This window comes from Podarcis muralis, chromosome 7 (assembly GCF_964188315.1).
Source record: "Podarcis muralis chromosome 7, rPodMur119.hap1.1, whole genome shotgun sequence".
NCBI classification, from domain to species: Eukaryota; Metazoa; Chordata; class Lepidosauria; order Squamata; family Lacertidae; genus Podarcis; species Podarcis muralis.
In genome coordinates, this window is record NC_135661.1 from 82,072,849 (window position 1) to 82,095,383 (window position 22,535).

Below are 22,535 nucleotides of genomic sequence, written 5' to 3' on the forward strand. Positions count from 1 at the left end.
CTATGGGAGCTTGGCCAAAGACCCCATATCTGACCCCATTGATCTCAGAAACCTTTAAGCTGGTGTTGATGATGGGGGCTGAGTCCTTCTGCATGCTAAGCATGTGTCCTTCTACCACGGTTTCCCACAAGCACACCTTTATTTCCAAAGTAAGTTGTCAGCCACCACTGTGTCCCTCTGATTTAGCCAGCTGAACGACATCTGTACAGGAGAGAGCCAGAGAGGACGCTGTAACACATCCGGTCAAGGACCACCTATAGAGTTCAGGAAGTGACAGAGTTTCCATCCACCACCCTTCTTCCATTCTCTCTTTTTTTCCCTTCCCCATGGCAGGCAGAAATCCAACAGGTCGAGCTTTCCTTGCCCACTCCATGCTGTTGAATTCCGAACCTGTTGAATTTTGTGTGCAATGCTACCAACCATAAATTAAGAGGTGTGGCTGTCTTTTGCCCGACGAAAGATTTCTGTGTCACACAGACGCTTGCTCGTTTTCTGGCACGCACACACACACAATTTTTTCACAATGCTTTCAGGGTCTCAAATTGCAGATTACACACACTGCATTATTGAACGCTGTAAAACTGAGATCATAAACGTCCCTACATTACTTACTAGATTCTGACTCCCCCGAGGATTTTTAGGTACATGTAAAACACAAAGAAAACTTCATGTTTAAGCCTTGTCTCTCTTCCCCCCGGATTTTTGTGAGTAGAAGTCTTAAACGAAATCAAGGAACGCCCTTGAGACCTAGCCTCCCAGCTTGCTCTTCTCACTTTCAATCATTCAGCACTAGAGCACCAGTTCATTTGAGCATGTACAGAGTGCTATTCCGGGTAGTCACACACAGCCCTCACCTCTTAAGGGTTTTCAAGCCAGAAAGGATTTCAGGTCAGAAAGGGGACTCCCAACTCCCTCTCCCCCATGTCTTTAACAGATACACAGCAGGCGGTAATTCAGCAGGTCCAGCCAAGTGGCCAGAGGTGGGGTGAGGTGCTCTCATAGGTAAACTGGTCCCAAGGGCTTTAGATACTAATAGGGACCCCTGACCGTTAGGTCCAGTCGTGGCTGACTCTGGGGTTGCGGCGCTCATCTCACTTTATTGGCCGAGGGAGCCGGTGTACAGCTTCCGGGTCATGTGGCCAGCATGACTAAGCCGCTCTGGCGAACCAGAGCAGCACACGGAAATGCCGTTTACCTTCCTGCTGGAGCAGTACCTATTTATCTCCTTGCACTTTGATGCGCTTTCGAACTGCTAGGTTGGCAGGAGCAGGGACCGAACCGCCGACCTTCTGATTGGATAGTCCAGTGTTTCCCAACCGGTGTTCCGCGGCACACTAGTGTGCCGCGAGACGTTGCCTGGTGTGCCGCGGGAAAAATTAAAAAATTCGAAAGATATCCAGAGAGGCGGCCTTCAGGCGAGTTTTAATTTTAATTTTCCTTCTCCCACTTAATGCCCCACGCTCGCCCGAGCAGCTTGCAGTCCTCGGTAACCACGGCGACCCGAGGGAGGGGAGGGAACAGGGAAGTCGAGGGCGGCGGCGAGCCGCGATGACGTCAGTGGGCCGCACCGCCTCGCCCTGGCATGGTGTGAGAGCCCCGGCTAGTGGCGCGAGCTTCGGAATATGTGGGATCCGCGTGCGCGAGACCGAGATCGCGGGTAAGGAGCTCAGCCCTGGGCAGGAGGAAGCGGGGCCGCGCGTGCGGGCCACATCCCCACAGAGAGCGAGCCTCCCCCGGCCCACCACTCCGGGCAGGTCCACTCGCATGAGGGGGCGGCGATGGCGACGGCCGGCAGCTTGCCTGCAATGCCATCCCTCGAGCAGGCGAGGAGCCCGGAGGCTACCAGATGTGAGTCCTCTTTCCCACCCTGCTCGGGAGTCCAGAGCACTTGGTCGCATTCAGGATCTAGAGTGGGGAAGCGGGGCTTGTGTCTGGGCTGGACACATTGGGCTGCCTGTGCCGCTCGACCTGCGGGGAGAAATCAGGGTGGGAGTCACGACCGTGAGGCAGGGCTGCCAAATGTGGCAGAAGAGGACACGGCCGTCGCACCTGTCCTTAGGTAGGAGCTTCTTCCGTGTCGACCTGCTGCCCTAAAGTCTTGGCTTTTTTCTTGGCTTTTTGGCGGTTGGCACAGAAGGAAGGCAAGGGGGAGGGGAAAAAATTGAAACTTACACTTTCGTGCGTCCCTCCCGGCGTGACGCTGTGCGCTGACGTCACGGGGCTGTAATGGTGGTGTGCCTCGAGATTTTTTTCATGAAACAAGTGTGCCTTTGCCCAAAAAAGGTTGGGAAACACTGGGATAGTCCTAGGCTCTGTGGTTTAACCCACAGCGCCACCCAAGTCCCTTTAGATACTAATAGTAGCACCTAAAACCTGGCCCGGTAGGAAATTGTAACCAAGGTAGATCTCTGAACACAGGTGTTATATGCTGACAAGACATATATTACTATTAGAAACCCTCTTCCTCAGCTGATCTGGAGAAAATACTCGGAACCAACATCTCTTCCTTGCAACCCCCCAGCAACGCTTTTTCCCTTCTGAGGGATTAATCCTCAGCCTGTGCGTATTCTCCTCAGTTATTGCAAAACAGGGCCTGTAGGTTGTGCCACTGCTGTTATCCCCATAGGGCAGGGAGGGGCCTGATTGACAGCAGTTGCCCTAAGCAAGACCACCTAGAAAGCTGGCTGCAGAAGTGCAAACTTGTTGATGCATGCACTTTTTATTAATTTTGCAAAAAGAAAGAAACAACAACCCACATGATAATTTCCCAGATTTACAGCAAGGGTAAGGAACAAAGGGCACTGCTGAGTGTGACTGCTGTCTCTCTTCACAGGCCCAGCAGCACAGGGTTCGAAACACACTGGCCAATGATCTCCAATGTCAAGTCTTTTCATTCTCAGAAACTCCCTGGTGGTGGTGGTTTGGCCCAGACAGCGGCTAGCCAGGGAGGGGGGTCCTTTCCAGTCAGGGCTGCCAACTTGGCCCCGCGACCGTGAGTGCCTGGGGTCGTGGGTGCTATGCAAGCACGCATGGCCCTGACATTTGTGGGTGCCCAGCCCCTTCATGGGGAATTTTGTGGGCGCTCGGCCACCCACAACCCTGGGGAGTTGGCACCAATGTTTCCATTTCACAATCTTACCAGACACACTCCCGGTTCACAGCCTCCTCTTATCCAGAGTCTACAGAAAAAGTTGGTTGGTTTTAAGAGCACAGGAGCCAAGACCAGGAAGTAAGTTGGCGCCCCTGAAGCAGAACAGGCTGAGTTGGGGCAGGCGAGTGCCCCTGGACATTCCTTGGAAAGAAACGAGGAGGAGAGCTAATGAGTTAAAAGCAAAAAGGGCGTGTGGGGAGTCAAGGGAGTAAGGAAGGATGTCTGACCAAGAAGGCAGGAAGGAACTGCTCCAATTAGCAGCTTATGAATCTTCCAGAGACTGAGAGAGTCCCTGCGGAAGAGGTGCAAAAGATGGGAGAGTCCAATACACTTTCGGGAAGGCGTGTACAGCCGTGGCGGCTGGCCTCGGCATAGACAGATCCAGCTCCGGAATCCACGTTTTATCCCACCCCTGTTCTAACCACAGGAAGGCTAGGTGGGACCTCCGAACAAGTTCACACATGCATGAAGGTCACAACCTGCCTTTGAAGTCCTAACAGGCAGTCAGCTGTGATGTCCCAAAGCAGGAGACATAGGCCATTTCTAACCTGTGATGGGCAATCATGTTTTGACTGCTCTGGTCATCCTTTGATATGGCAAGAACCCAAGAGCTGGGGTGGGAACTCCTTGCAAAGCAGGGGTGGTGAAGGGCATGCCTCAGGGCCGGATGTGGCCCTCTAGGACTCCCTATGTGGTCCTCAGACCATGGCACTTCCTCAGAGTACCGCAGCTGCTCTGGCCTCTCCTGAAATGCTTTCGACTGGCTAGAATGTGCCCGGGAACTGCTGCAATGCCTGATAGAGGGCAGAGAGGGGCTGTCTCAAAATCTGCCTTTTGCATGGTTGGAAAGTCACTGACTGTAGAAAGGCAATCATTGCCCCAAACACCCCCCCCCCCTCTTAAAGGTTGCTCAGGTTGAAAAAATGTACCCCTACTTCTGCGGTGAAGATTTCTGGCCATCTGTGTGCTTGACTGACTCCAGCTCCCATCAGGCCCAGTCAGCATTGCCAATAGCAAAGGATGATGGAAGCCGGAGTCCAACAATCTCAAGTGGCCTGTAGTTCCCTGACCCATTCCATCTCCTACAGCAGGCATGACCAAACTTGGTCCTCCAGCTGTTTTGGGACTACGATTCCCATCATCCCTGACCACTGGTCCTGTTAGCTAGGGATGATGGGAGTTGTAGTCCCCAAACAGCTGGAGGGCCAAGTTTGGCCTTGCCTGTCCCACAGCACACTGAGAGTCCAGGCTGCTTAACCCTGTCCCCACCAGGGTCTTCTGTTCATAACCTTTTCTGGTTGACTTTTCTTTATCTCCCTCACTCCCCCAATGGATGGGGAAACATCTGGGGAAGATTTTGAGCAGGGACCTTGCTAGAATTTAACAGCAGACATGTCTCCCCCTGACAGACGTCGACTCAAACCGGCAGCCTCCTGTACTGTAACTGGGGTTTTCCCTTGCATTAAGAGTAGCAGTGAGATAGTGTGTTTAGACTAGTGTCAGACTCTTAAAAGTGACCTGGATTCAAATTCCCACTCAGCCATGAAGCTCAAATGGCGATCTTGTGCCAGTCAGCCTAACCTACCTCACAGGGGATTAAACGAGGAGGGGGAGATTTCCTTGGAGACGGAGGTGAGATATAAATGCAAGGCAAGGCAATAATAGGACAGGCTCTTGCAGCCGCCAAATGTCACTGTCTACCAGGCTCCTACAGAAAATGGCTGGGCATTTCCAAGCCAAAGCATCCCCTAGGCTTCCCCTCCCAGTCCCGGCTTACGTTTTCTCCTTTGTTCAGGTCTCTGCAGGCAAATCCCTGCTTCCTGAGAAGGAACCTTGGCAGCTGTTCAGACCGGCAGCAGCAACAGGAGCTGCCAAAGGCCTCTGGAAAGGGAAGAAAAAGTTTCCTCCTTCTGTTTCTGTGGGTTCCTGGGCTCTCAACCCTGTACTTTGCCCAGTCTGGCCACGTCCTTAGCTTGCACCAAGGCAAACCACTAGCAGAAAGGGACCTCTGGAGCTCTGGGAGGTGTGGAGCTCCTCTCTTCCCAGTTTTCTTTCTGCTGGCAGAAATCTCACCCTCCTTTCATTGCTGCTTCCTTCTGTAATAAACAAAATCTGCCCTTATTCCCTTATGGGGTACACAAGAGCCCTTATAGAGCCCTTTGTAGGTTCTCCATCGGTAGGAGAAAATAAGAGGCCAACCAGAGAATATTGAGAAGCAAAGCAGCTAGTCAGCTTGATCTTTATTGATCTGTTGCAACAGGGTGCCCCCTCACAGACAGGAGAAAGGAGGAACCCCTAACAAAAGTGTGCCTGCCCTTATATAGACATTTAAAATTACCCACCCTCGAGTCCAAGACCACCCCCAGAAGCATCATACATACATCACAGAAAAGGCAGTCTACAACAGAAATCTGAGTGCATTGTTTATTTCCTGTCTGGCAGGTTACCTGTTACCTACGGGACCGCCTCTCCTGGTATGCCCCACAGAGAAATTTACGGTCTTCAAATAAAAACATCTTGAAGGTCCCTGGTCACAGAGAAGTTAGGCTGGCCTCAACGAGAGCCAGGGCCTTTTCGGCTGTGGCTCCGATCTGGTGGAACACTCTGTCACAAAAGACCAGGGCCCTGCGGGACTTGACATCTTTCCGCAGGGCCTGCAAGACAGAGCTGTTCCACCAGGCCTTTGGCAAGGGCACAGCATGACTCCCTCCTTCGGCAATCTTTGCGGAGCTCTGGCCCAATGGCTGCCAGTGGCTTGAATTAATTAATTTTAGAATGAATGATTTTAGAGTGTTGTTTATGTTGTACTTTTGTACTGTTTTATTGTTGTTAGCCGCCCTGAGCCCGGCTAAGGCTGGGGAGGGCGGGATATAAATAAAATTTATTATTATTATTATTTAATGGTCACTTGATTGGATTGCCTGGGGAGCCTGGCCAGTCTTTTGTAATGATAAATACTCAGTTCCTGAGCCAGGTCACAGGCTCATACCCTATTCATATCTTAAATGTGCCTTTAAGACAGGATTCGTGAGGAAAGAGACAATGGGGAGGTTTCCCACTTTGACCTTGCAGAGAAATACAGTGGTGCCTCGCAAGACGAAATTAATCCATTCCACGAGTTTTGTCGTCTTGCGATTTTTTTCGTCTTGCGAAGCACGGTGTCGGGAAAGTTTTGGAAAAGCTTCAAAAACCTCAAAAAGCTTTAAAAACCTCAAAAAAGGCTACCACACCGCGTTCTATGAGTTGCTCCTCGAAGTCAAGTCGCAACTGTATTAACGGTGTTAAGAAAAAGGAAACAAACTTGCAAGACGTTTCCGTCTTGCGAAGCAAGCCCATAGGGAAAATCGTCTTGCGAAGCAGCTCAAAAAACCAAAAACCCTTTCGTCTAGCGAGTTTTTTGTCTTGCAAGGCATTCGTTTTGCGAGGTACCACTGTATTTGAGGTCAATTTGTTCAGGACTTTTTTTCTGTGGGGTTTCAGACACGTGGTTTATATATTTATGTACGTGTTTGCTTGGTACATTTATGAACATTTTTTACATATCTTTCTGCTGCTCACCCCCAAAGCGAGTTTAACACCAATCTCTGCCTATAGTGACTTTCCTTCTTCGCCAGTAGTGTAACAGAAAACTCAGAAGGGCAGGGTTTCCTTCTCAATAGTCGCAGCCATGCCTCCGTCTAAGATTATACAATGATCTTACAATTGCCTGGGATAGCTCAGTTGGCAGAACACAAGATTCTTAATTGAGGGTCGTGGGTTCAAGCTCCAGATTCCTGTATTGCAGGGAGTTGGAATAGATGAGCCTTGTGGTCATTTCCAAGTGTAGAATTCTATGGTTCTATGAACCTTTTTACACTTGTATTCCCATTTGAATATTTAAGACAGATGCTTCCCGGCTGAGAATTTCTGGCTGGTGCCGAATTTCCAATGGACCACTTAGCGCCTGCCTGTTACTGGGATTATTGCAAGCTGCACTCAACCAAGTTGGGTCCTTGTCTAATTGAGCAACCTTTCTTGGCAACACCTGCCCCATGACTTAGTGCCATGCTAGGTAAAGATTCACCTGTAAAGCTTCATCTTGTGGGATGGGGTGCTATTGAAGTCAAAGCAGCGGCTTTGCTTTTCGCCTGAGCTCTGCAAGTGCAGCATTCTCCCCGACTGAAGTGCAGAGTGTTTGAGGACCAGGACATTTGCAGGGAAACCAAAATGCTTGTTTACAAAGCTATTGTACTAACAACCTGACTGTATGCTTGTCAGACACTGACCACTTAGAAACGCCATCTCCAACTCCTCAAAAGATCCCATCAGTTGTGTCTCCGAAAATTTTTACATATCACTTGGGAAGACAGGCGAACTAATACCAGTGTCCTGGAAGAAGCAAAGATCACCAGTGTTGAAGTGATGATTCTTCAACATCAACTTCGTTGGACTAGTCATGTTGTGTGGATGCCTGATGATCGTCTTCCAAAGCAACTACTCTATTCCGAACTTAAAAATAGAAAGCGTAATGTTGGTGGTCAACAAAAGAGGTTCAAAGACTCTCTCAAGGCAAATCTTAAAAAAAAGTAGTATAAACACCGACAACTGGGAAACACTGGCCTGCAAGCGGTCCAGTTGGAGAACAGCCTTGACCAAAGGTGTTGTGGGCTTTGAAGACACTCAAACTCAGGACGAAAGGGAGAAACGTGCTAGGAGGAAGGCACGCTTGGCAAACCCTCACTGTGATTAACTCCTGCCTGGAAACCAATGTCCCCACTGTGGAATGACGTGTGGATCCAGAATTGGCCTCCACAGTCACTTACGGACTCACTGTCAAAACCGTGTTTATGGGAGACAATCTTACTCGGCTACAAGGGATCCCCAAAGATAGAGAGAAATAGAAGAGACACACCCAATGCACATTTGAAGCACACAATTTCCCCCAAAGAATCCTGGGAATTGTGCTTCCCCCTCCCAGAGCTACAGTTCCCGGCACTCTTAACAAACCACAGTTCCTGGGATTCTTTGATATTGGGGGTGTGGGAGAGAATAATGTGCTTTAAAAGTAGGGATTTGCCTTACTAAAGGAGGATCTCTTAACAAATATCAAGCGTCCCCCACCTTCCACTGCTCAAGAGATCTCAAGCCTGCACTTTCGGCGTTTTCCGCGACAGCGGTGCATCGTGGGAATCCAGGGCCAAAAATAAGCAGGCCACGCAAGGCAGAAGGTCAAACCCAACCACAAGCACCTTGCAAGGAGAAGAACAAAACAAAACAAAACAAAAAACAAAACAAAAAATAAACTCGCTCCCGCTCCCAGCTGAAGTTTCCTTCCCAGGAGGAAGGAAGCCTTAACATCTCCAAAGCCAATGCCAACAGAATTTTTTGCTCCGTCCACGACTAGGGGCGACTCCAAATGGTACGTCCCAGATGAGAGAGATTGCATTTTTCAAAAAATCTAGTTTAAAAGGGGGACTTAGATGAAGGGGCACAAGGTCCGCAGGGAGAAGAAACGAACGCGGGAGCCAAACTGAGGTTACAATATTTTTTATTTGCTAATGTACAGTGTAACCCAGTTGGGGGGGGGGGGCAGCAGGTAACAGAGACATCCGAAGGGTTGGGGAGTGAGAAGCTGGAGCTATGGCAGGAGCCAAGAGGGGTGGCAGGTGGCTGCGTTTGCCAACTGACCTCCTCCTGCGTGGTTTTTGCAGTAAACTTAAGTCTGTGGGTGGATGGGGTGGAGAATGGCAGGTGAAACTTTTCATAGCAGTCTTACCTGCTAGTAGCTTGCAGATCGAACAGCTGTGGAAAGCAGAGGAGCCAGGTATCTGTTTCGTTTTTTAAAAGGTGGCAACCCTAAAAACAGCAGCAGGCACAAGTGAAAAGAGGCCATGAAACAAGGAGGGGTGTAAGGAGGGGGCAGTCTGGGCTAGTGGGCTGTGTTTAAGAGAGACACAACACCATCCCTCGCTAGGAAAATGTGGGGAAGGGCGTGAAGAAGGGGTCGCTAAGGAGTCTTGCAGCTGCCATACCGGGAGGGGAGTTATGGAAAAACCTCACCATCGTTTCTTGCAAGGATGGTTAAAGCTCAGTAGCCAGAATATTGCCCTCAGTGCTGCCTTCTCCCACACCTCCACCCTGGGCTCTGCCATAGCTCAGCGGCCTCAGCTTGCTCTCTAAGATGCAACACCATTACATACACTACATTTTTTAAAAAAGCCCAAAGTCTCCCCACACCCACCCACCCACCCAAACCGGAGCCAGTGTCTCGACAAGACAGTGCAAGAGACAGAGAAAGGACACAAGCCGTTGGGGGGTCAGGGGAGAGTAGGAAGACTAGAACCCCAAAAGGCTTGTCCCGTACAGATAATAGATGCCATTTTTTAAAACAACAACAACAGCAACAACACACACAACCCAATGCATTTCAATGAAGAAAATCAGAACGCCAAGAGATCAGGACGCCCCCTGTAGGCAGGGGTGGTGAACGACGAGAGCACGGACGGAGACGAAATGGGAGTGGCTGCCTAGTGGTAAGACTCAGGTGTTTAGGGGCAGGTCGCCCATTCTCCAGCTGCCGTGGCTTTTTTCATCGTGCGTGGAAAAACGTTAAGGCAGGGTGAGGCTGTAGCCCTCCAAGGCCCATCATCCCTGGCTGGTGGTGATGGGAGCTGAAATCCCAGGGGACCACTCACTCTTGTCAGAAGCGGTGTGTGGATGTGTACACAGAGGAGGAAACGCAGGCGCAGATTTGCTGCTGAATCTGCGAGAAAGATGGCGGCCGTCGAAAGCTGCCTAGAAGCCACAATATCTCTGGTGGCAAGGCCCCGCCGCCAAACCCCTGTAGGACGTAAGGCTGCCTTTAGGGATGGGAGCATTTTGCATAGGGAGACGCAGAGAGGGAGGGAAGCGCTCTCCAACAGCCAGCCTCCGGGAACAGAGATTTTAAAAAAGCAAGATCCTGATGCAACTTATTAGGAACCTGTGCGCCTATTCCGCATTGGGTGTGTGTGTGTGTGTTTGCTGGCATGCTTTATCTGGCACCGGCATGCTGCAAGGTTGCCAGCCGTGTAGCTACGGCAGGGGAACAAGCACACCCAAACCGGCCTGGGCTGCTGCAACAGAGTATTGATCTGCAGGAGAAATCTGCAAGCAAAGCTTTTCTTCTATTTCTTCTTCATGGCGTGGTGCCCTAAACGTCCTCCTTTGCTTGTTTGCTGCAAATCAAACGGTTGTTTAAAAGGGGTAGCCTGGTTCCAGAAGCTGGCTGCTTTAATATGCCAGCTTTAATATTCTAGCACATTGTGAATGTGCTAGAAACACAAATATACTTATGAAATGTATGTGGGTGGCAGCTGTTCTTATTATGGGGGTGGGCACACATGTGTGTTTGTGTGTGTGTGTGTGTAGGCACGCATTCATAAGGCTTCCATAAAACCACACAGCAGAGTAATTGTGGCAAAAGGGTCTCCCTCTGGCAAGTGATAACGAGGCTTTCAAATTCTACTACTGTCCGTGACATATTTGCTGCATTTAAAAAAAAATGTATGGAGCAGAGAGATTTTCTCTGTAGGGCAATGCTTGTTCTTATCTACGCAGATCAGCTGTGTCAAGCCAAGAACCCAGAACTAAAAACAGGAGGGTGAGTGAGCAAGACGGACGGCAGAGTCAGAGATCCTTGCTTGCGCTCATTAAGAGAAGGGAAATTGTTTTCTTAACTGATGGGATTTCTACTTCAGGCCATCAGTTTAAACAGAATAAACACCCCTTTGTGAGATTGTACACATTCCTAAACGAAAGCCGAACCTTGGCTGGCTGAAGATGGACTCTCTTAAAGTTGGGTATCGAACTAGTTTTACTGCTGACTTCAAAGGAACAAACTCCCCAGGTAGTCAGGTGACCTGCAGTCAGGTGATCAAAAAAAGATTTGGTTTTCAAGCGGCCACGGAAGTCCTCTTTCAAAAACTGCCCCAGCGCTCTTCAATTTTGTACTAAAACGCCTCAGAAAATTAAAAACAAGTAACTGATTAGCCAAACCCAACGCTTTCCTGTATTTTGAGGTTTGGTGCCAGAAAATAAGTGTGTGTGTGTGTGTGTGTGTGTGTGTGTGTGTGTGTGTGTGAAGAACAACCCTATAAATCTGAAGGAGACAAAAACAGGCAGAAGCTGTGGAATGAATCACAACTTGAAAGGATTTTTTTTTAAAAAAAAGATGCCATGTGTTTGTCAACCTAGATAAAAGCGTGACAGCATGATCTACTCAGAAGCAGGCATTATTGAGATAAATGGAGCTTAGTATATACAGAATTGCAGCCTGAGCGATATCACTTCATCAGACAGTTTCTGTGCTGATAAATGCATAGGATGCTGTTTGTGCTGTTATTGTGGAGTGGGCTGTCTAGTAGAAATTAATACTCAACTACGATGCCCACAGTTAATTTGCAAAGCCTTGGGTGCATATACACACACGAACATGTTAATGTATGGACGGAACACATTCACAAGCATGTGGGGAGCATGTCAACTTTGCAAGTCTTTGCACGACTTCCCGACAAGCACGCTCAACGGGTGTGGGGGTGTGGATGCGTGACGAAACAAGGGTGTGCCTGTATGTGTTCACTCACATTGCATGCTTCACGTGGAGGATAAAGAAGTGTTTGCAGGAATATAGGTGTCCACATGTCTTTGCCCAACGGCGAAAGACAGACACTGCTAGCCTGGTCACCTATGGCGAGCGAGAATCGCCTCCAAGCGACTAAGCAGGACGGGGTGGGAAGGTTTACAAAAAGCGGGTCCTTTCAGACCACAAGTGGCTAACAGTCGTGTGCCAGCAGAAAGGGGCCAGTCAACTTGTGTGAATTTTCTTCCAAGGCCGTGTTTCCGTGTTCAGGACGTAAGTGCACGTGTGGACTTAGTTCAGGTCCGCAAGTCAGCAAGAGGCATACCGGTGTGTGGAGAGACGGGCCTGTGTGTCGCTGGCACGTCTACTCACCCCAGAGGGGTCCGGGCAAGTGTCAGTTTCTTCAAAAATAATTACAAGAACAATAATAACAATCAGGCGTTTCAAGGAGGAAGAAGTAGTAGTAGCGGCAGCACAACCCCCTCACCTCACCCCATTTGCACACACACAAAAAAGAAGTCCGGACGCAAGGAAGGATGCTCCCCTGCCCTTGAAGAAGGAAGGGCCCCGGAGGGACCGGGTTCCCCTCGCACAGTCCAGCCCTGGTGTCCTCTTTGCCCCGTGGTTTGTGTGGTGCAGAGCAGGCAAGAGGCAGATCCTCCGGAAGAAGGCAACTCCAGGCTTGCTCTCAGCACTGCAGGGAGACAGGATTGGAAAGAGAGGGAGAATGAAACAGAGAGTCTGCGCCCCAGACTTCCCCCTCAGCTCCACCCCCCCAGCCTTCTCCCTAGGGGACCCATTGCAGTCCTGCCACAGAGACACAGGCTGTAACCGTGCGTTTGAAAGCACATCCCCGCACCAAAGAAATCCTGGAAACGGTAGCTTAGCCCTCGCTGTGTTACAATTCCCAGTAGCAAACCACCGTTTCCAGGATTCTTGGGCGGCAGAATATGTTTTCATGGAATCACAGAGCTGGAAGGAACCCCCTCAGGGCAAACTAGCCCAAGCCTCTGCAATGCAGGAATCGTTTGCCCAGCGTGGGGCTCAAAGTTTTTGGTTTTTTTGAAAAGTTTTTATTGTTAAAATAATTCAGCATTAATACACACATACTGCGAATATACAAACATACAATCCTTAAAAATGTTCAAATATACCTACAGTCAATCCCGCAGATAATTCCTTTCCCCATCACCATCCACCCCTCACCCCACTTTTGTGTTAGGGGCTCAAAGTTTTAAATGTGCTTTAAATAGATGTACGCAGCCCTGTTCCTCAAAGCAGGCCCCAGAAACGCTTCTTCTTTGCCCCAGGTCTGCAAAAGGAGTGGGAAACTGCCTTTGTGGAGCTACGATTCCTGGCACCCTCAAGAAAGAGGGAGAATCCCTTGCCCCAAGCTCAGTGAGAGCAGGGTTACCGCCTTCCGCCTTCTCCTCCGCTCCTCACCTCGTTTGCCCCACCGCCACCGCCGCCCCCAGGGCTCAAGAGCCCCGTCTGCTCGTTCCGTTTGTCCGTCTTCATCTCCACCACGGTGTCGTCAGGGTTCCCTTCCTTGGGGGTCCTGGCGAGAGGAGGAAACAGATATATCTGAGCGACGCATTCCGGGAACAGGTGGCAAGAAAGCCAACAGGGTACGGTTACGTCCAGCCTCTCCCCGAACCCACCCCACCCGGCACAACTCCCTAGTCCTTCATCCATTTATGGCTCTGCAGCCCAGGGAAGGCTGGTGAAGATTTACATATAATAAGGGGGGATATCTATCTATCATCTATCATCTATCTATCTATCATCTATCTATCTATCTATCTATCTATCTATCTATCTATCTATCTATCTATCTATCTATCATCTATCTAGGGCCATCTTGGAAGGTAGCCCATCTAAGGGAAGGGAAACTCTGATCCTAAATCTCCACTGTCTTGCAGGATATCTTCAGGAGGAGGAGGAAGAGGAGGAGAAGAAGGAAGAGGGGGAGTTTGGACAAAGAAGAGGAGGAGGAGGAGGAGTTTGGACTTGATATCCCGCCTTTCACTCCCCTTAAGGAGTCTCAAAGTGGCTAACATTCTCCTTTTCCCTTCCTTCCCCATAACAAACGCTCTGTGGGGTGAGTGAGGCTGAGAGACTTCATAGAAGTGTGACTAGCCCAAGGTCACCCAGCAGCTGCATGTGGAGGGGCAGGGAAGCGAACCCAGTTCACCAGATTACGAGTCCACCGCTCTTAACCACTACACCACACTGGCTAAGAAAGGGCTAAGCAGTAATCCGGAGTGGAAACCTTAAGGCGGTTGGATGGAGTCTTGTACGCCTCCTTCTGGCAACTCCTGCAGCTCAGCTGGTGCCCAGCGTCTTGCTCTGCTTTCCTTTGGACCACATCAGCGAGGCTGAGGGGTGTGTGGTGTTCATATCATCGGGGCAGCCCAGGACCTCCATGAACGATGCCCAGGCTTGCACCCTGGAGAGGTCACTTGGGTGCTGCTAATGCAATGCTTTTATGCCGCCCCCGAAGGACCCCTCTGTTGTCTCTCGAGACAGACAGATGCCAACAAAACACCCACATATACGGAACCAGAGGCCACAGGTTCGTCTACATTTACCGTATTTTTCACTCCATAAGACACACTTTTTTCCTCCTAAACAGTAAGGGGAAATGTCTGTGCGTCTTATGGAGCGAATGTGTGGTCCCTGGAGCCGAATCGCCCAGGGGCAAAAAGCAGGTCGTGCTTTTTTTTTTTTTTTTTTTTTGAAAGAGGGAAGGGGGTGTTGAAGCAAAGCTGCTGAGCAGCTGATCGGCAAGCGATTGGAGGGAGATAAGGGACTCTAGCGATAAAGGAGGCTGCCTGGGAGTGGGAAGGTAAAGACAGCGAACTTGCAAGGAGAGGAGACAGGAATACAAAAACAAGCAATGAGGAGAGAAATTAGAAGAAAAGGAGGAGCAAAAAACTGCTCCAGCTAAGGAAAAGACACTAAGGCAAACAAGAGGGAAGGGAGTGTTGAAACAAAGCTGCTGAGCAGCTGATTGGCAAGCGATCGGGGAGGGAGATAAGGGACTCTAGAGATAAAGGAGGCTGCCTTGGAGGGAGGAGGTAAAAGCACATGAATCCTCAGGATTTTTGCACTGGGTCACCCCAAACTCACCGTCAAATCACATATCATGTCTGTGGCCACAGCATGAACCACAAAAATCATATATCCACTGTTCCGTTCAGAATATTTCCCCCCCTTGTTTTCCTCCTCTAAAAACTAGGTGAGCTGGCAGGTAGGTTTTTTAAAAAAAGTGTGGCACCGTTTGGACTTAGCAAGAGTGAAGGGCTGTAGCATATGCCTTCTCCCCTTCCCCGATCAGCCATGATGGAAGAAAGGCAGAGGTCTTTAACCTCCTCCTCCCCAGCACTTCACACAACGCACAAAATAAGGAGCAGCAGAGGGGTTTGCCAGACACCGCTCAATGCATGTGTGTAACTAAGGCACAAACAATGGCAGATGAGGAGTACCGGAGGCCAGAACGCTTGGCGTGTCATTGCCTCTGTGGATCCTGCCGCCTGAGCCGGTCACCATAGATGGGCCGGCCCTGCTACTAGACACTGAAGGCCTTGTGGCTAGTTGCCATTGGTGCTGAGCCCCGCAGAGGCAGAAGGGGCTGTAGGATACATGCAGTTTGAGCAGCCCACGAGGCCTTACGGGTATGGAGCGTGGTATGCCCCGCGGAGGACCTTAAGGTCCACAAATGACAACATTTTGGAGGTCCCAGGTCGCAAGGTGGCTAGATTGGTCTCAACTAGGGCCAGGGCCTTTTCAGTACTGGCCCCTACTTGGTGGAACGCTCTGTCACAATGGACTAGGTCTCTGCGGGACTTGACATCTTTCCGCAGGGCCTGCAAGACAGAGCTGTTCCGCCTGGCCTTTGGTTTGGACTCAGTCTGACCCTTATGTTTCCCTCCCCTTATGGTCTTGATTTATCTTTTAAAATGAGGCTGCATTTTAAATTGTATTTCCCCCCCATTATGTTTTTACTGTGATTTATTGGTGTTAGCCGCCCTGAGGGCAGGGTATAAGTAAAATTTATTATTATTATTATTACTCACAAAGATCTCTTCTCGCCTCCGCCGCAGGGCAGCTGGCCGCGGCGCTGCATGAAGTAGAAGAAGCCCACGATGAGGAGAAGGAGCAAGACGCAGACGCACACGGCAATCACGGCGATGGTGCTGCCGCCCTGGCTCTGTTCCCCGTCCACTGTTGGAGGGAAGGAAGCAGAAAAAGTGAAGGGAGGCTGAGGCCCTGCAGACACTAGATCCTTCCCCAGCCTCCTTGCCTGTAGCCTGCTTCTGTCTGGCAAAGATTGGGAAGGACCACCTGAACAGCGGGGCCATTTTTCTACCCACATTTTTGTTCATTGCTGCAGATAAAAACTTTGTTGTTGCTTTTAAAGCGTTGTGGTTGTTATTATTTATTAGACTTATACGCAGCCCTGCATCGCAAGATCACAGAGCGGTTCACCAGAGAAACGTCTATTGTTAAACGTGCCACAATAACATTTTAATTTATTTTTTGCTGCTATGTAAGGATGTATTTACTGTTATAATACGTATAAATGGAATACATATTACAGTGGTACCTCGGGTTAAGTACTTAATTTGTTCCGGAGGTCCGTTCTTAACCTGAAACTGTTCTTAACCTGAAGAACCACTTTAGCTAACGGGGCCTCCCGCTGCCGCCGCGCGATTTCTGTTCTCATCCTGAAGCAAAGTTCTTAACCCGAGGTACTATTTCTGGGTTAGCGGAGTCTGTAACCTGAAGCGTATGTAACCTGAGGTACCACTGTATCATTAATAAGATCAACAACAATGTTGTTCAGCTTGTAACGAGAACAGCAAATTGCATTCCTGATAATTATAACGGCCATTTAAACTAAATACTCATTAGATAAAATCACACACACACGTGATCATCTGTAGTTCTGATCACTACTATTGCCGAACAGGAGGGCCATTTTGAAGGACCCCATGACTTCTCGTAAAGTTGCAGGAGGCTTACAGTCAATTGTTCCTCACTTACTATTCCAACAGGTACTTTGTGTTCTGGCAATTTAAAGCAGGTCAGTAGGTTGGTCAGGGAATGAATGAATGAATGAATGAATGTTGATCAGGATCTGCTGGTAGATCTCTTGCTTATTTATTTATTTCAACACCACCATTTTGTAATGTATCAGGGCGTTGTACAACATTAAAACAAGAAACACCAATAAAAACTACGTTTTGCAGCAAATCTATGAGGAATCTTACTGTGGAGGCAGGGCATAGCCATTGCGGCTAGTAGCCTTTCTCCTCCCCATGAATTTGCCTCTTAAAGCCATCCAAATTGGTTGGCTCCTGAGGCAGCGAGTTCCAGAGTTTAACTCCGTGCTGCGTGGAGAGGTGCTTTATTTTTATCTGTTCTGGATCTTCCCCAGGGAACCATGGGAAATGTTATTCTGAAGGAGGTGGGGCAAAACCACAATTCTCAGAATTTGGGCTGGAGTGCAGGAGGAAGAGGCAGTTTCTATAGGTCTAGCCGCATTCTCAAACTCAGGTTCTTAAGCTGCTGTTGGACTACAACTCTCATCATCCCTGACCCCTGCTAGGTAGGGATGATGGGAGTTGTAGTCCAACAACAGCTAGGGACTCAAACCTGAGGAAAAACTCGCTCCACGGTGTAGTTTCAGCCACAGGGCAACAGCACAAGGCCACACCTATTCATGTGGTGTGTTTTACACACACACACACACACACACACACACACACACACACACACACACACATATTGAGATCTTGAATTTTTTAAAAAAACCAATAAAACCCAAAACCTCAGGGAGAAATAAACTGTGGTAAGTGAATCATGTACTACTTCAAATTTGGATAGCATTTCTGAGCTCCGAAATTACACACAATGAACCTTCCCTGACCTTATTCCACTTGAAAGCAAAAGAAACCTGCAAGCAAAAACATCTGGGAAATTAATCTATTCCGATCTTTCTGTGGTGGAAAGAGATTCCATGAAAGGCTTCCCTCTTTTATTTCGCCTGTTTTCCCCCTCGCGTGGGGAGGGAGAAGTGGAAATAAGTCAAACCCAGAATACCTATTATTATTATTATTATTATTATTATTATTATTATTAGGCTTCTCCCCCAACCCCCCCCAAAAGGATTATACTCCACTATTTCCCCTTCACAGAGCAGTTGCTCAAAGAGACTTGTGAGTATCAAAGCAAGCAGAAAAGCCAAAGGGACCCAACTGTTAAGACATAAATTATCAAGCTTAAAAACGACAGCGCAAAGGTGACAACCGCAGAGACCAGCAGAGACAATTGATACCTTTAAGCAGCAACAGACTCGAAAGCTTGTTTAAAGGGAATTGTTATTATTTTTAAGGCTGTTTCCTTTATTTGGCTGAATGCAAATAAAGAAGAAGGCAACCCAATTTCTTGGGGCAGGGAGTTCCGCATACAGGGAGCCGCCACCAAAAAGGCCCTGTCTCTACCCTTTCCATATGGCCTGCCTTCTCATCCTCAAACACCCACCTGTCCGGAGCTCGGGGTTCCCTGAGGCAGCATGCATGAGAAGGAAAAAGCAGTTAGCCACCTGAACTGTCAGCAAGCCCACCCAGCTAAGCTGTGCTGTCATTGCCCACCAAGCCCACCCACTGTAATAGCAGTGCAGAGTCTGGGGGCAGCGGGGCGGGAAGAGAATGGAGAAGGAGGGAGGCAAAGAGGGGCTTACCTGCTGGCACAGGAGAGGCAGATGTCGTCGGCACAACTGCTTGGAAAGAGAGACAGGTACGTTAGCAAAGGTACAAGGTGAACTCTTGCTGCGGTCTGCAGTCGCTCAGTCTGCACCCAAATCCCTACTTCCCCTTATCCCTTTCATCATTCAGAGGACCAAAAGACTCCCACATCCGGTTCTGGGCACCACAATTTAAGGAGGAGATATATATATATATATTTACTGAATTTTACAAGAAAAGAAAAGAAAAAAGAAAGAACGATACATAACACTGTAAACACGTTTATATACATGTTTTCCAAAATGCAAACTAAAAAGAAAAAAAAAATACTTTTCATAACCAATAATATTACCAAATTCATGCTTCAGACATTACAATATATAAATCTTAGTTAAAATATTATAGAAGACTTCCACTGCATTCACCGCACGTCTCTTAATTATCTTGCTCGCCTTTACATCTGTTCTTCAATCATTTCCCCTCCTTAGATTCTTTCATAATCAGTCAAATCTTTCTGTTCTCTATATTCTTCACAAGGTTAGTCTAGGCACAACCAAACTTTCGTATTTGAGCCCTGCTTGTATAAATATTCATTTAAGCATCCCCATTGTTTCTGAATTATAATTTTTGGATTTATGCCTTATTAAATCCGTCAATTTTGCTAACTCCAGGTACTCACATAGTTTACTTAACCATTCCCCTTTTGTTGGGATATAATTTCCTTTCCAATGACTGGCTACCAACGTTCTCGCTGCTGTTGTTGCATACAGAAAGATGCTAATTTTGTCTTTCAAGGAGGATATTGACAAGCTGGAAGGTGTGCAGAGGAGGGCGACTAAGATGATCAAGGGTCTGGAAACCAGGCCTGATGAGGAATGGTTGAAGGAGCTGGGTATGTTTAGCCCAGGAAAGAGGAGGCTGAGAGGAGATAAGATAGCCATCTTCAAATATCTCAATGGAATATCTCATGGAAGATGGAGCAAGCTTGTTTTCTCCTTCTCCAGAGGGTAAGACTCAAACCAATGGATTCAAGTCACAAGGAAGGAGATTCCGACTAAACATCAGGAAGAACTTTCTGATAGTAAGAGCTGTTCGGCAGTGGAACAGACTCACACAACAGGTTGTGGGCTCTCCTTCCCTGAAGGTTTTTAAGCAACTGTCATGGATGCTTTAGTTGAGATTCGTGCATCGCAGGGGTTGGACTAGATGACCCTCGGGGTCCCAACCCTACAATTCTGTAACTGCACGGCCCACTAGTGCTTGGATTTCACGAGAGAGGCTCTCCCTTTCTGCAGCGCCCCTGTGTCATTGTGAAACGGCTTTGTACGTTTTTTTTCCGTTCTGAGGGGCTTGTTGGGCAGTTAAAGAAAAACAAGCACCTTTGTTATGTTCCCTTTTTGGGAAGGTGGGGGTGGGGGGAGGAGAGGTGGCTGTTGAAAGAATACAGGCAACGTATGGCGAAATCTTCGATGCTGGGGGAGGAGGAGGAAGCTGAGTACGATTTCTGTTGCTCCAGGAATGAGGCGTATTGCCCCATCCGTCGCCTAGCAGAGGAAGGACCTAGGCATGTTTTCGCAGAAGTAAACACACACCTTGCAAGAAGGCCTAAAGGGCCTTGGCCCAGTATACCTGAAGGAGCGTCTCCACGCCCATCATTCTGCCCAGACGCTGAGGTCCAGCGCCGAGGGCCTTCTGGCGGTTCCCTCACTGCGAGAAGCAAAGCTACAAGGAACCAGGCAGAGGGCCTTCTCGGTAGTGGTGCCCGCCCTGTGGAACGCCCTCCCATCAGATGTCAAAGCGACAAACAACTACCTGACATTCAGAAGACATCTTAAGGCAGCCCTGTTAGGGAAGTTTTTAATTTAATGTGTGACATTTTAGTGTATTTTTGGTCTCTGTGGAAGCCGCCCAGAATGGCTGGGGAAACCCAGCCAGATGGGCGGGGTACAAATAATAAATTATTATTATTATTAAAGTTTGTGGCAGAACTGAGCCTTTCTAAGCGCACACTTTTGGGTCGTGACTTTGTGCAGAGTTAACACAGCCATGGAAAAGGCTCCTTGGGTCATTTCCCAACCTGGTGCCCCCCCCCCCGATGGTCTTGGACTAGGGGCCTGATGGGATTTGTAGTCCAAAATGTTGGAGGGTGCTAGATTGGGGAAGGTTTGTCTAGGAGTCAAGTCAAACCCTAACGTCCACAACCCCTGTGCACAAACGCCACCCCCCCCCCCCAAGATAGGGAACCTGCACAGAAATTGCAACACCCCTCCTCACAAGATTATCCCACGTATCAGCTTGGGACCAGTTTACCTGCACGGCTGTGCACTTGACGGCTTCGGTTTTTAAACTGGCGATTGGGCATTGGGAGCGCAGCTACTTCCAGAATCGGGGAGGCGTGCACATTGAACTCCCGGCTAATACGAAGAGGGGACTCTCAGTTTTAGCAGCAGGTTCAATGCAAACCCCTTCCTGGTTCTGGAGCAAGGCATGACAAGAGCATGCCTTCACAGAGAGGCCCATCGTCACACACCAGGTTCCCCACAACTGGTTTAAATGCAAAGATTAATAATTTGTCAACAGCTTTAATGCCAGGAAATTAGAACGAGAGGCAGACCTACTGAAAAGGGGGTGGAAACGCCCCTTGCAGTGGCCTCAACCGATGTCTGTGGTTGTCTAACCACTGCCATGTGCTCCCTTTCCCTGCCAACCTGTCTACACCTGCCCAGCCCAGGGGGGGGGGGGGAGAGAAAGCAGCCTGAGCGCTCTCAAATGACTAAGCGCCACACCTGGACCAAAAATCTCCACTCATCTGAAGGGTTTGGGCACCCCCAAAACCAATGTAAGCCAGAGCCAAACTGAGCATGTAATTAATTGCACGACTGCAATTTAACATGCCCGACTTTTAAAGATGTCAGTAGCGGCTGTCAGGATTGGGACAGCAGCATGTGGGAGTGAGAAGACTTTGATCATGGATTCTTTAGCTGAGACTCCTGCATTGGGGTCCCTTCTACAATCCTGTGATTTCTGGGTAGGTAGCAGGACAAACCTAGACAGCATCTTAAAAAGCAGAGACATCACCTTGCTGACAAAGGTCTGTATTGTAAAAGCTATGGTTTTCCCAGTAGTGATGTATGGAAGTGAGAGCTGGACCATCAAGAAGGCTGATCGCCAAAGAATTGATGCTTTTGAATTATGGTGCTGGAGGAGACTCTTGAGAGTCCCATGGACTGCAAGAAGATCAAACCTCTCCATTCTGAAGGAAATCAGCCCTGAGTGCTCACTGGAAGGACAGATCGTGAAGCTGAGGCTCCAATACTTTGGCCACCTTGTGAGAAGAGAAGACTCCCTGGAAAAGACCCTGATGTTGGGAAAGATGGAGGGCACAAGGAGAAGGGGATGACAGAGGATGAGATGGTTGGATAGTGTCTTTGAAGCTACAAACATGAGTCTGACCAAACTGCGGAAGGCAGTGGAAGACAGGAGTGCCTGGCATGCTCTGATCCATGGGGTCACAAAGAGTCGGACACGACTAAACGACTAAACAACAACAACAGCAGTTTGGAGTGAGGAGAAGGCCGTGGTGAGCATTTGGGGAGGCAATCCTGCTCTTCCCCCAACCATTACCGCTGCCACTTAAATTTTAAAAACCACGCAGGTTGAATTGCAATTGTGCAGTGAACATTCTGCTTAATTCGGACCCTGGTTTATGCTGCTGCTTGGACTATTTACTACAAGTCATCTGCGAACAAAGATGAGCAGAGGCGTCTGCAGCGAAAGGGTGAAAGGTCCTGCACTTCCCTTTGTGGACACTCACCCATCTGTAACAGGAACGTCTGTTCGGCCTTGCCGTGCTCGTTCTCTGCCCAGCACGTGACCCCGTTCTGGGCCAGTTCAGGGGTCACCTCCACCGACAGTTCGCTGACGACTTTGTTGCCAAAGGTCCTCGCAGACGGCTGGGAAGAGAGAAGCCAAGAATGGCAGCATTTCACATGGGACGGAGTCTCTCTCCATCCCCAGCTCTCTGCCTCGCACC

The 22,535-nt window shown here is 49.0% G+C and overlaps 1 protein-coding gene across 2 annotated transcripts in view; it reads right to left on the minus strand.

Annotated features, from left to right (window-relative positions):
- Positions 1 to 8,661: 8,661 nt before the first annotated feature.
- The window catches only part of BCAM (basal cell adhesion molecule (Lutheran blood group)), a 60,420-nt gene continuing 46,546 nt past the window's right edge, over positions 8,662 to 22,535 (minus strand). Inside the window, exons 12-16 of one of the 2 annotated variants that reach the window (XM_028742233.2) lie at positions 22,317 to 22,455; positions 18,499 to 18,534; positions 15,830 to 15,977; positions 13,194 to 13,308; positions 8,662 to 12,444 (exon numbers count right to left, since the gene is read on the minus strand). In XM_028742233.2, coding sequence (XP_028598066.2) covers positions 12,439 to 12,444; positions 13,194 to 13,308; positions 15,830 to 15,977; positions 18,499 to 18,534; positions 22,317 to 22,455 — 444 coding nt within the window. In that variant the 3' untranslated portion in view covers positions 8,662 to 12,438. Of the gene's footprint in view, positions 12,445 to 13,193; positions 13,309 to 15,829; positions 15,978 to 18,000; positions 18,321 to 18,498; positions 18,535 to 22,316; positions 22,456 to 22,535 lie in introns of those variants that run through there. The other variant, XM_077932240.1, reaches the window with a different exon arrangement.